At 48.5% G+C, this 12,331-nt stretch overlaps 2 protein-coding genes across 2 annotated transcripts; one reads left to right on the top strand and one right to left on the bottom strand.

Moving 5' to 3' along the window:
* Positions 1-4,409: 4,409 nt before the first annotated feature.
* BDP81DRAFT_442437 (major facilitator superfamily transporter) lies at positions 4,410-6,661 on the top strand. The gene is made up of 5 exons (XM_060591672.1): positions 4,410-4,611; positions 4,750-5,000; positions 5,075-5,326; positions 5,402-6,175; positions 6,247-6,661. Exons 1-5 carry the CDS (start codon positions 4,527-4,529, stop codon positions 6,481-6,483), a joined length of 1,599 nt encoding a protein of 532 aa, XP_060438034.1. The 5' UTR covers positions 4,410-4,526; the 3' UTR covers positions 6,484-6,661.
* Positions 6,629-7,704, bottom strand: BDP81DRAFT_442438 (uncharacterized protein). Its single transcript, XM_060591673.1, has one exon. It carries the CDS (start codon positions 7,562-7,564, stop codon positions 7,055-7,057), a length of 510 nt encoding a protein of 169 aa, XP_060438035.1. The 5' UTR covers positions 7,565-7,704; the 3' UTR covers positions 6,629-7,054.
* Positions 7,705-12,331: the final 4,627 nt, after the last annotated feature.

Consider the following 12,331-nt stretch of genomic DNA (forward strand, 5'->3'; position numbering starts at 1 on the left):
GCAGGCTCTATCCTAAGCAGGTACAGGCTCTGTTGACAAGACGTAGCTCAAGGAGCTACGTTTCTGGACATGCGCGACAGAATACAGGATGCAGAGTTTTATCCAGCCTCAGGCTTACGTAGCCCGGCCACCGGATTACTCAACACCAACCTCAAGGTTGGGGGCTAGGACAGCGGGTCTGTGACAATAATATAATAATATTTTAATTATCGTTAATTAATAGTTACTCTAAGTTCGTATAACTACTTTATATTTTCCAAGGAAGTAAGTAATGCCGAAGAATTAGTATATACCTTCCTCAAGATGATTATTTATAACTACGGCTTATCTAAGGAAATTATATTAGATAAAGATAAGCTATTTACCTCTAAGTTTTAGAGATCCCTGATCTCGTAACTAGGTATAGACCATAAGCTATCGACCTCCTTCTACCCACAGACCAATAGACAAATAGAAAAAATCAACTAGATTCTCGAAATATATCTCCGCTAACTACTATATAAACTACGACTAGGATGTTACGGCCAGCTAGTCGTAGGGGTAGTTTGCAGAAGTTGAGGCTGCGGAACTGGTAACAGTAATCGTAGTCGTGGAATAGTTTCAAGGAAACTATGTCTGTCAATCGTAAGGGCAGGTAAGGCTTCGGTGATCAATCGTAGTCTTGTCAAGGTAGTAGCTGAAAGCGGATGTTAATCCTGATACGAAGTTAATTGCTGAAGAGCTATGGAAAGTCTGTCCTAGAGTCCAGCTCAAGTCCATCCTTATATACAAGTCCTGATCCTGAACATGTCCCTTGTCCCTTGGGTCGTCTTGGGTCATTCTGATTCAGAATGATCGTTTAGCCCCCAAGTCGTGTTGGATCATATTGATCCCAAATGATCCTTATCTTATCATCACGTGACCTGTACCATAGTTCTTCCGTTCCGTGAGAGGGTGCCTTGTGTCCCCTTGTCCTGTGCATATAGTTTAGATTAGTATAGACCATGTCGGCATAGCGCCCGGCACGTCCTTTTGTTACCAGACGTTAAATACATCATCATCATCAACCTTGTCCTGTGCATGTATGGCGTATCGTAACCGTCGTAAGCCTGCGGGGCAGGCCCTGTTCTTGGTCGTGCATGTTGGGTCGTAACAGATAGGTAAGTTTAGGCTTTGGTGATTAATAGTAGTCTTATCGAAGGGGTTTTTAAAGAAGACAGCGAAAAGCGATTATAAGATCTAATACCAAGTCAATTATTAAAGAAGCTATAGGAAGTCTATCCTAAAGCCTGGCTGAGGTATATATTATATACAAGTCTTAATCCTAAATATATCCCTTATCCATGTATTTATCTAATGGGTTCCGTATCCTAAATATACGGGTTCTATATCTTAGAAGGACGGACCCCGTATCCTTGGCATACGGGCTTCCTTTTCTTATTATCACGCGACTTGTACCATACTTCTTCCGTTCCGTAGGGTAACGCATGTGTTCCCGTGACTTGTGTGTTAAATACATCATCATCATCATCATCATCACCGTGACTTGTGCATATATAGGGTGCCGTAGCCGCCGTAAGCCAGCGGGGCAGGCCCTGGTCTTGCTTATGCATGTTGGGTCGTAACAGTACTTACCGTACTTTAAATTCGGTATATAAGACTCTTATATATCGATAAATAAGTATACCAAAAAGGAGTATGTTGAGACGAAATCGCAATTGTTATGGTTGTTTGAACAATGGGGCTAGGATAATAATGAGGAGGCTAGGAGGCATTTTTGGGGTGGCGAAAAGTGGGTAGGTTGACTTACCCATTGACGCTTCCATGCTTTTGGCAGATCAGTCCATGTTGCCCGCCATGTAGGCTTCATAGCATTCCAGCTATCAATCAAATCAGAGTCATTACTCTGACAATCTTTCTCGTCCCTAAAACTCTGCATGACTAGTGGCCTGGCTATGGCAAGAGATAGCCAAGGTCCTGGTACAGGAAGGTGGCAGCCATGCAAGGGTAGGGCGGGTCTGAGAACACTCTGAACTCAAACTCAGACAGGATTCGATGCATCTGGTGGTTTAAGACGCGTGTCTACGCACTGTAAGCTGGGTTTGCTCTCAGAAGGCGCAGAAGTTGATTTGCTCATGAGAAGGGTTCGAATTCTGGAAGAAGAGTTAAATATTACGGCTTACTGAGGATGGCATAGATAGAATCTGCAGATGCCGTTATCTCAAGTTTGGTCAATTCTCCAACATGACTCAAGCTACTTTATCCAACTATTACATGCGAGATGCGTGCGGTCTTAATGGGAGAACCCACGCGATGCCGTGTCATCCCCCACTCGTTATTCTTGCTGAGAGCAGGCTGGGAATTTTGGGAAAAGAAAACAGCATTCAGTGATATTACGGATACGTGCATATGCTTGAGAATAATTGTACAGGACCGATGTGACAGTGTGTCACGCATCACTAGGGTTGTCGATGCGCCTTTCTTTGCCCAAATGATAATGAGATTATTTAAAGAAGCAAGACCAACAGCAGCAGTAGTTGTCAAGCTATCCGTACTGATTCCGAAACGGCAAAGTGGGCAAGGTTTGCTACTAATAGTCTTGGAATATCCCCACTTCCCTTGAGTGCGGTCCAGCCGAATTCATACCACTCCCTCTGGGTAATTCCAGTCTTCATCAAATATTCCCTACGTCTGAGCACAAACAACTGAATTGTTCCCGAAATATCATTGCTGATAGGTGGTAGGAGGATAGGTACGAGGAAAGTTTAATGATAATCTTTGATTCCCTTATCGCTGTTGAACCGCCAAGAACTACTGCAAGTATTCTGCTCTTCTTAGCATCTCTCTTAACACTTGCAGCTCACAACTGACGGGCCACGGGCGCGTCTTATCGGCAGCTAAGTAAGTCCTAAACCCCGACGGCTAGCTCTTGGGAATTGTCCAGTCTCTACATGCAGACCGTCGGGCCCGCTCATTCTCTCGGCAACATATACTGTATTCCGCATAGCAGGTTTCAAGTCGCGTATGATTGGACCACTGTGCCAAGTGAGGTGTATGAGGGCTCTTGCTAGCCACCGGTAGTGTTCCGCCGTCTCTACAAACCACATGCAGCTCTCGTCTCCGGAACGGTGGGGAAGGCGTGATTGCGTTCTCAGTCGTGGGGTCATAGCTCAAGTAGCGGCCAAGGATTCTGAGATTCTGAGTGCTGAACCATGTTGCAGTGAGCATGGGGTATGAGGCTGTGATCCTGGCGTGGCCGGGGTCGCGGTCCTCGGCACGCTGGCGTCGAAAGTATATCTACCTACGTTGCTCGTAGATCATGAGCTAACGAAACTTGTAGCCGCTAGTCTCTTGATTTGGTGAAGTGGTCTCATTAAGCTAACTAAAGTTCCCTTTTGATCTTGTGCTTACGGATAAGGATTACTGGTGAAAAGCCAAACCCCGCAAAGTCAGTCCGGAGAATCCGGGGTGCCTGATTGAACTCTGATGAGCGGTACCATTCATACAACAACCCACATCGTACTCGGGTACTGGGACATACTGAAGTTCCTAGGAATCAACATCAAATCCTGCAACTGGTTTAGGAACTTGAAGACTTGCTTGTTGTTATTTGCTTGGCTCGATCACCACTTGTGAAATGCGCATTGGTGGACTTGCCTTTGATGCCAACAGACATATTTGTAGCGCCTGTCGGATCGTAAACAGCCAAACCTTCCCAATATGAAACTCATGTTACCATAGAGCCAGCATGATCAACATCAAAAGGCTGATTTAATCTTTACCGTGGATAAAGTAGGGAGAGTGCCAGCCTCCTCAGTTTTGATCTCGGCACCCACCTTACCTGTTCGACCAGCGGGGCCGGCTCTAGGAAACTAGTGCAACGTCATATCAATTTCCTATTCTCTGATTGGTTTCTGCCAGGGCCAAAGATCAGTCTGGGAATAGTGCGCTTGGCTCATGCGCCAGTATTTGTGTGACTACTGCTTGATCTTGAACAGGGCATGAAGTCTGTCAAAGGCTTGCTGGATTGAGTGAACACACTGGTGCCGGCGGACGCGTGTGATGGTCGACACAACATGGCAGGCTCAGGACGGCGTTCAATACATGATCACATCGATTTGACTAAAGCCGCATCAATTCGGCTCTCAAGATGTGGTTTCAAAAGTTTATCATAGTTTCCAAGCCCTCTGAAGATAGTCCCGTCACAATGTGCCGGCGCCAGGGTCCCCCACCTCGGAACCCCCTCGTCCCCCACTCCGGCAGCTGTGAGGTCTAAGGTTGCATGGATGTGACCCCCAGTGGATATTCCGGGGGGGAATCTGGGGTAGTGTCAGTGCGACGCTGTTCGGTCCAAACCCAGAGAGTCAAGTTTGACAATGAAATGGAATTATTGATAAGGACGGTGCAGAAGCGAGAGTTTGGAATCATACGAACATCAGACCATCGTATTCTGATGTCTTTTGGGGTGACTCTCAAAAAGTTGACGTGCATACAACAGTCACAGACTTGATCAACAGAACCCACTTTCACCCAATCCAGAAGAGAACATGATGTCGGGCTGGAAGTATGCGTTTGCCATGAGCAAGGAGGAAGTCGCAACGGCTACACCGCCTGGGACGGCAAAGTTGATACGTGAGTTCCTCAACCGTCGAATTCAGCGTTGAAGTCAGGTTGAGCAAGGCAACGCGTTGCTGATACTCCGCAATATGATGTATTCATTTTCGCTGTATCTACGCCTGGACTGATTGCTAACCACCAATCTCTCCATAGTCGAAGATGAGTTTTCAGGCGCATCACCAAGATCTTCCACCTCTCTCAGACGATTCCCGCAACCATCGGAAGACCCAGCAGATCCTCTCAACTGGGCACAGTGGCGCAAATTCACACTCTTATTGACTGTATCACTATATTCTTTCGCTGGCAACTTCACGAGCTCGGGCATCGCACCGGCGTTACAACTATGGTTCAAGGCCTTCCCGACAGATGTCCGGCCGTTTAGTGACCTCACCTACTTTATCGCGGTGCGTCATATCCTGTTTCTACGTGCTACCACCAGGTTGGTGAGCTCAGCTGATGGTAATTCCGATGAATACAGGTCAACATTCTGTTTCTTGGAGCATCCAACATCTGGTGGGTCCCTCTGTCAAACATCTTCGGCCGACGACCCGTGTTGCTGGCTGCAACGCTTCTCATGACGGTTGGCACCATTGCGTGCGCTGTCTCAACGACCTACAACGGCGTCCTCGTCTCCAGACTGTTCCAAGGTATCGGTGCCGGTGCGTCAGAGTCAGTCGCTCCAGCACTCATCGGAGAGGTCTTTTTCGTGGATGAGCGAGGTCGTGCTATGGTAAGATTAATGTCAAACATGTCTGACAGAACCCAGAGACTATTTTTGCTGATAAATCAACTCCCTCTCGCTCAGGCCATCTACACCGTCTTCCTCTCAGGCGGCTCTCTAATCGGCGGAATCGCGGGTGGGTACATCGGCTATCAACTAGGCTGGGTCTACATCTTTTGGGTGGGAACAGCCGTGTCCGCCGCCTGCTTCATCGCCACCCTCTTCCTTGTCCCCGAGACCCTCTATGACCGCGTCGCCTCCTCCAGCATCGACGCCGCCGGCAGCGGCCAGTCGCCCATTGACGAAAAGGGCATGGAAAGCCATGTCGAAGACGCGCAGAGCCAGGTCCTAGACTACCGACCCTTCACCTACGGGCGGTCTCTGGGCTTCACCCACTACCGCGGTGGCGTCGCGAGCAACTTCCTCGCCCCCTGGAAGACGCTGAGATTCCCGGGCAACTGGGTCGTCATGTTCCACTACGCAGGCCTCGTCGGCGGTATCGTCACCATCTCCACCGTCGGGCCGCAGCTCGTGGCGGCACCGCCGTACCTCTGGGGCGCCAACGTCGGGCTGATCAACATTGGAGGCGTCATCGGGACAGGCCTGGGCGCTCTGTATACGTACCTTCTCGCCGACGCCCAGCTCAAGAAGAAGGTCAAGAGTTCGGGTAGCGGGCTGGCGGAAGCGGAGAGCAGGTTGCCGACAATGTTTCCCTCCCTCGTCATCGCGACGGGCGGGTTCTTCGTCTTTGGCTTCACGGGCCAATACCCGTCCAGAAACGGCTGGGTCGGTCTCTCTGCCGGGTTTGCCATGGTATCGTTTGGTCTCATGCAACTACCATCCGTCGGCTTCAACTATGTGAGTACATGCATTCTTTCCACGCGTGCTTTCGCGCCGAGCAATGGGATTTCTAATTTGAGAAATTACAGCTCATCGATGCGTATCAGCATCTCGCTGGCGACTGCTTCGTCATGGTTACCATCATGCGAGCGATTCTTGCGTTTGCTTGGACGTTTTTCGTGGCGCACTGGGTCGAGGAGAAGGGAACTTCAGAGCCGTTTGGTATATTTGGCATGCTGATGGGAATTTTCTCTCTTTTGACGATTCCTCTATGGCTCTTTGGAAAGAGGATGAGAATTGCCACAAGGAAGCTGGTGGAGGCATGATCAAATGGACGTTCTTTTCAGCACGGAAACTGTCACGAATCAGCATATAGAGAGAGTAGCTCATGGAAATCGGGATCTCAACTGTGGTCTAATCAACTATGGAAAAGGGGAAAAGGGAAGCCCTCGAGGGAGCCCCTTTTGTATGCCCATACCCCTGTCTACTCCTCATCTCTACCCCTTAGATATCCACTGCTATACCTCTTTCGTAACAGAAACCCTCAAATGTGTCATGTTGCCATGGTATCACTCAAGATTTGACACCCCTTTTTTGCTCTGTGTATCGCTCCGTTCCAAATACTGCATACTCGGCGTTCTCGGGTCGCTTTGAAGGCCATGATCAGGTCGATCTGGCAAAACACTGAGTACCGAAGGACTGACTACCTCAAAGAAGTTGGTAGTAGACCGCACTTGAATTGTTGGATATGGCAAGGCCGAGTTGAGAAGTTCGATTTTGACGCCGTGCTAAGGCTATTACGTATGTTCTAACAGTGATGAAAAAACAGGATCGAGGGGTAAAGTGTCGTAATTAATGCACATTCAATCACCGATAATGTTCGCAAACGTCAAGCAGTCAATAGAACAAGTACATCAACCCCAACGCCAAGATGGGCACGTTGGCAATCAAATGGCCCTTCACCTTGGCTCTACCAACCGCGACTGCCTCGTTTGAGGCACCAGAACTCCCCATGTACTCGGACACGACCGCCGCGCCGCTGAAGCCCACGCCGGAGCCCAGCATCAGCACGATCCCCAAGCACCGCCGCACCGCTGTGGCCGCCAGTGGTGACGCGCGGCAGACGTCGGAAAACTGGCCGTAGAGCACCAAGCCCAGGATCCACGACGACATGTGCAGGTTGCGGGCGCCCTTGACCTTGACGAGGGCGTGGTGGAAGGCGTCGAACTGTGCCGGAGTGACGGTGTCCCGCGGCGGGGGCACCAGGCCGAAAGTCGCCGCCCCGCCTTCGGGCTTGGCGAGGTTGAGGCAACCGTCTGCGGCGCCGAGGAGGGCAAGGAGGCCGGTGAAGAGGGGTAGGGCGGCGGGTTTCCACCAGGAAGTTGGGGAGGGATTTAGGCTAGCCATGGTTTTTTGCGCAGGGAGTGGCACAAGGATCTCAGAGTAGTTGATGGAAAGGTTGGAGGAGAATTTGCCCAGTTGAACAATTCCTTTGGGCCAGTGGTGATCAGGATCAAATTCGAGGGGGAAGGGGCCGTGTGCGAAGATAGAAAAGCCCTCGTCCGCGTCAGCTCAAAATGCCTCAGCTGAGGTCAAACTAGCCGGATTGATTGCCTTAGGCGGCTGACTTCCCTCGAATCACGTGGCGAGTTACATGGTACATTGGCGTCAGCTTCAAGCCACATCGAAATCGGCGTGCCAGTCAAAGTCATCTGCATTGACATGGCAGGCCTTTGGCGTTAGCAAGTCTATTGATACCCATTTCCTTGTCAAGTTTCAGTTGTAATCTATCCCGTTTTTTGTTGTTGTTGTTGTTGTATTTAACGCCGTGGCGGCAAAGGCGCTGCCGCCCTTGCGGCCGACCTCCCGAGGGGTATATGCGTCGCGGTCGGTAAGTAGTTAAGTAGCTATATCTTCTATATCAATAATACAGGGAGGAAAAGATCGGGAATCTAGGTTAAGAATATACTCGACTAGCTTATCTTCTTTGAGCATAGTTAAATTCCGTAAATTAGGTAACGTATTTTATTGGGAATTGATACACGGGCATGACTCTTATACGGGCATGATAGCTACGTACTGTCATTGGCCCAAAAACTGCTGTTAACTTATCCTGATTCTGCCGGTTCTACCCAAAGTATCTGGAAAGGAATTTTCGGAATTCGTAATTGCGACGCGTCTATCCGGTTAAGCCGCTATCGCTATATTATGATACTTCCTATATCCGAGTCCGCCCTACCGCCACCAAGGCGCAACCCGCAACGTCGAGCTAGGAGCTCGACCTCGAGTAACGAGCCCGACCTAAAGCGGCGACGTAATAGATATTCTTTTATCTTGCGACCTCCTACCGCTAGTAGTTCGGATATAAGTATTGGTAACCACTATGGCCTTGGCGACGATAATGCTCTTGAAAACATCTTTGCTTCCTACCCAGACCGGTTCTATTAAGTTACTCGCCCCTACGGCTCGCGCGGGAATAACGCGGTACCTATCGAAATACAGGATGACTATTAAATCTTTCTATACCGGTTATTTCCGACGAATACTGCTCAATCTTATCGAGTAACTATGCTAATGCTTGGCCCGGAATACGGCCTATTCCCATCGCATCCTACCTACGAATCTACTTTATAAGACGAAGAGTATCGACCTATATAAGCTACCTCTATATAAGATTTTATATCTATATTATGCCTAGTAAAGGAAGTAGTGGGGGAAGGCCGGTAGCTAGCTAAAGAACTGCTTGATTCTTTTGAACGAGTTCGACGATGGCGATAGAGATGGGGTTATTTACTAGTTATACCTATCTGATACGTCTACGTTACCACCCCCACTATTATATTCCCCTCCTTGCTATACGAGGTATCCTTTTACCGATTCTCAAGTAAACTTACTAACTTTATTACTACGAAGTTCCTACTCCCCAGGTCAACGCTCGTCTTCGCCTCTACCCGACCCGATACCAGACCTACAGATTCCCGGCAACCCAGAGCCTATAATCGATGCCCTGTTCGACCGAGTTAACGTATTTGCTAGAGAGAACGGGTTTGGTATTATACGTCGATATGGATAACTATATATATAAAGGTAAAAAGATAAGATATACGTTTTAATACGACCGCTTTGGTGAACCGCGGCCTATTGAGGGTGCGGGGTTATGCCAACGAAAATCGCGAAAGTGTGGCTGCAAGTGGATGATTATTGCTGAGACGAAGGAAGAGGTTGCTTGGCTTTTACGACGGTATGCTAAAGCCGAGCATGCCCAACATAACCACGGGCTAAGCCTCAGTTCCTCGGCACATCCTTCGCATCGGAGGCTTACACCATTGACTAAGAGTACTATTGAAGCCACTAGCCGCCGGGTTGGTATTAGGGCCCGCGACGTTCGTGCTATCGTTTAGGAACAATTCCCAGATTCCGTGTTCACTCAACGGGACATCTATAATGCTAGAGCCATTATAAACAGGGAGAAATTAGACGGCCACTCGCCAACAGCCGCTCTGATAAAGCTCTTCGGCGAGCGAGAGGTGCCCTATATTGTTAAGTGGGCTGATGACGAGCCCAACCGGCTTGTTGGCTTAGTATAGACATTCCCATTTTGTCTCTCAATGTGGAGGCGCTTCCCGGAGGTAATCAGCTTTGACAACACATATAACACGAATCGCTTTAAGCTTCCGCTGTTTCAAGCCACTGGCCAGACATGTACTGGATCTATTTTCAACGCAGCATTCGGCCTTATTAATAACGAGAGATTGGAAGGGTTCCAGTTCCTCGCAAAAGGCATCCGTCAACTAGTTAACCAGCATTCGATTCGCTTACCAAATATCATCATTACCGACTAACTATGATAAGCAGATAAAGGCCGCCTTAGCTTACGAGTTCGCCAACGTACAGCAACAGCTTTGCATCCACCATATTAACTCCAATGTTATGCTTAGGGCTAAGCAGAAGTGGGTAAAGGGAAGACGGCTAGAGGGTGCCGGCAGTAGCTCGGACCACGAAGACGATAATGAGCCCTCGAGAACACTCATAACGGAATTAAGCGACGAGGACCAGGCGTATATCTACACGCCCACCAACGATTCAATCCCCTATACATATCTCGGAGTCTTTGCAATGTGGAAGCTTATTGTCTTTGCGGAGACCGAGGTTGCTTATAAGAAAGCATGGGCTAGTCTCTGTAAAGAGTTCGATGACCAGCGGCCAATATTACGTTATCTTTACGGGAAATACCTTCCCGTTAGAGCTCAGTGGGCTCGCTACTATATCCGAAAATATCAGAATTTTGGTATTCGCGTCACCTCAAGGACCGAGTCTAGCAACAATAATATCAAAGGCTATCTCCTCAATAGCCTAAGTCACTTATACCGACTCGTTGATGTTATGTAGGATATGATTCGAGACCAAGAGTTACGGTTTACGTAGTCCTATATAGAGGATGAGGTGCTAACTGCCCGTCAATACGCTAGAGCTAGTTCGGAGTACCTAGGTGAACTCCGAGGTATACTTTCTTTAAAGTGCTTGGGGTTGATTGTAAAGCAATACCGGAAAGCAAGGACAGCATTACCGACCGGCAATCATCCACGGCCCCCTCCTATTGGAGATTGTATAGACGACTGTTCTACCTCGGTAGAGCTGGGTATTCCTTGCTACCATACAATCTACGCAAGGCTTACAGCTGGGACGTCTTTTACAAAGTGGGACGTCCATCCTCATTAGAGAGTAAGGGAAATATCCTCTAGAGATCCATACCGTCGGATTCTGGACCCTAAGATTATTACCTCCCTCCACGGTAGGCCGAAGAACATAGCACAGCCTGTCCCTGCTCGATTAGCCGTACGAGAGGATAATAGTCTAGGGGCTTAGCGCAGGAAAACGCCACCGGCAGCCTTAAAGATAACTCGGCGAGGCCGTCCACTAGGAAGTCGTAATAAGGCGACTATCGCAAGGCTTATACAAGAGATAGGGCAGCAAGAGAGTAACTAATATGCGGCCTTATCATAGCCATATACTAGAAGTTAGTCTAGCAAACTCGGTATAGGGAGATCTATAGTAGTGCGAGCTAGTGGACGGGTATTACAAGCGAGCATTCGAAGGAGGAGGTGCGAGTGGGAGATGTTAATTAGTAGCAGTGACGAGGCCGTCCCTCAACGGACACGATCATCCGAATAGGGCTTCAGTAGGATCTAGTATTCATCCGCCACATATTTACTTACGAATATCCACATTATAATAAAGAGATATAGAAAGCGAAGTAAACAAAGTATGAATAAAGTCGATCATATGGAGATGTATCTAAAGTAGGCTCAGTGAGAGATACAAGCGCTCGGGAAGAAACAGCCAGGTAAAACTCAGACACAGAATGCCGTGCTATTGGGATGCTGGCTGACAGCTTGCTAACGAAGAACTTTGAGTAGAAGCAAGGGTTTTTATATAGAGAGTGGAAGATAGAGACGGGCGTAATACAATCTAATATAAAACTATTAAGATGAATACTGTTACGGCCAGCTAGTCGTAAGGGTATGTTTGCAGAAGTTGAGGCTGCGATACTCAGTAACAGTGTCGTAAGTCTGGTTGATGTAATAACCGATGTAATAATCGATTATTACACGTCACGGTCAGATAGCTTCCTGGAAGCTACGTCTGTTAATCGTAAGGTAAGGTAAGGCTTCGGTGATCAACCGTAGTCTTGTCAAGGTGATAGCTGAAAGCGGATGTTAATCCTGATACGAAGTTAATTGCTGAAGAGCTATGGGAAGTCTGTACTAGAGCCCGGATCGAGTCCATCCTATATACAAGTCCTGATCCGGAACATATCCTTTGTGATATATTGTTCACTATTACCTGACCGTTTACCGAACGGTCGTCCGTCCCACTTATTCACGGGTAAGCCGGGAGAGTACCGGGAACGTCTCTATATAGTCCCTCTATTATTAGACGGGATTGGACGTAGCCTCCGGAGGCTACCGGAGGTAAAGATTGAGCTTATCCGTCTTAGGCGGCGTCTATCGGCGCCGGCTGTTGACCTATTACCGGTAATATATATCCTCTCCGTTGTTACAACCCAACATGCATAACAAGGCCAGGGGGCCCGCCCCACAGGCCTGCGGCGGCTATCTACCTGATATACGCAGAGAATCCGGGAACTCAGGTGACTCCTCATGGAACGGAAGA

Source organism: Colletotrichum phormii (assembly GCF_030913505.1).
Source record: "Colletotrichum phormii strain CBS 102054 chromosome Unknown BDP81scaffold_40, whole genome shotgun sequence".
Taxonomy (NCBI): domain Eukaryota; kingdom Fungi; phylum Ascomycota; class Sordariomycetes; order Glomerellales; family Glomerellaceae; genus Colletotrichum; species Colletotrichum phormii.

Coding starts and splice junctions, on each gene's coding strand:
- BDP81DRAFT_442437 (XM_060591672.1), top strand. CDS start 4,527: ATGATGTCGGGCTGGAAGTATGCGTTTGCCATGAGCAAGGAGGAAGTC. Junction 4,612..4,749: donor TGGGACGGCAAAGTTGATAC/GTGAGTTCCTCA, acceptor ATCTCTCCATAG/TCGAAGATGAGTTTTCAGGC. Junction 5,327..5,401: donor ATGAGCGAGGTCGTGCTATG/GTAAGATTAATG, acceptor CCTCTCGCTCAG/GCCATCTACACCGTCTTCCT.
- BDP81DRAFT_442438 (XM_060591673.1), bottom strand. CDS start 7,564: ATGGCTAGCCTAAATCCCTCCCCAACTTCCTGGTGGAAACCCGCCGCC.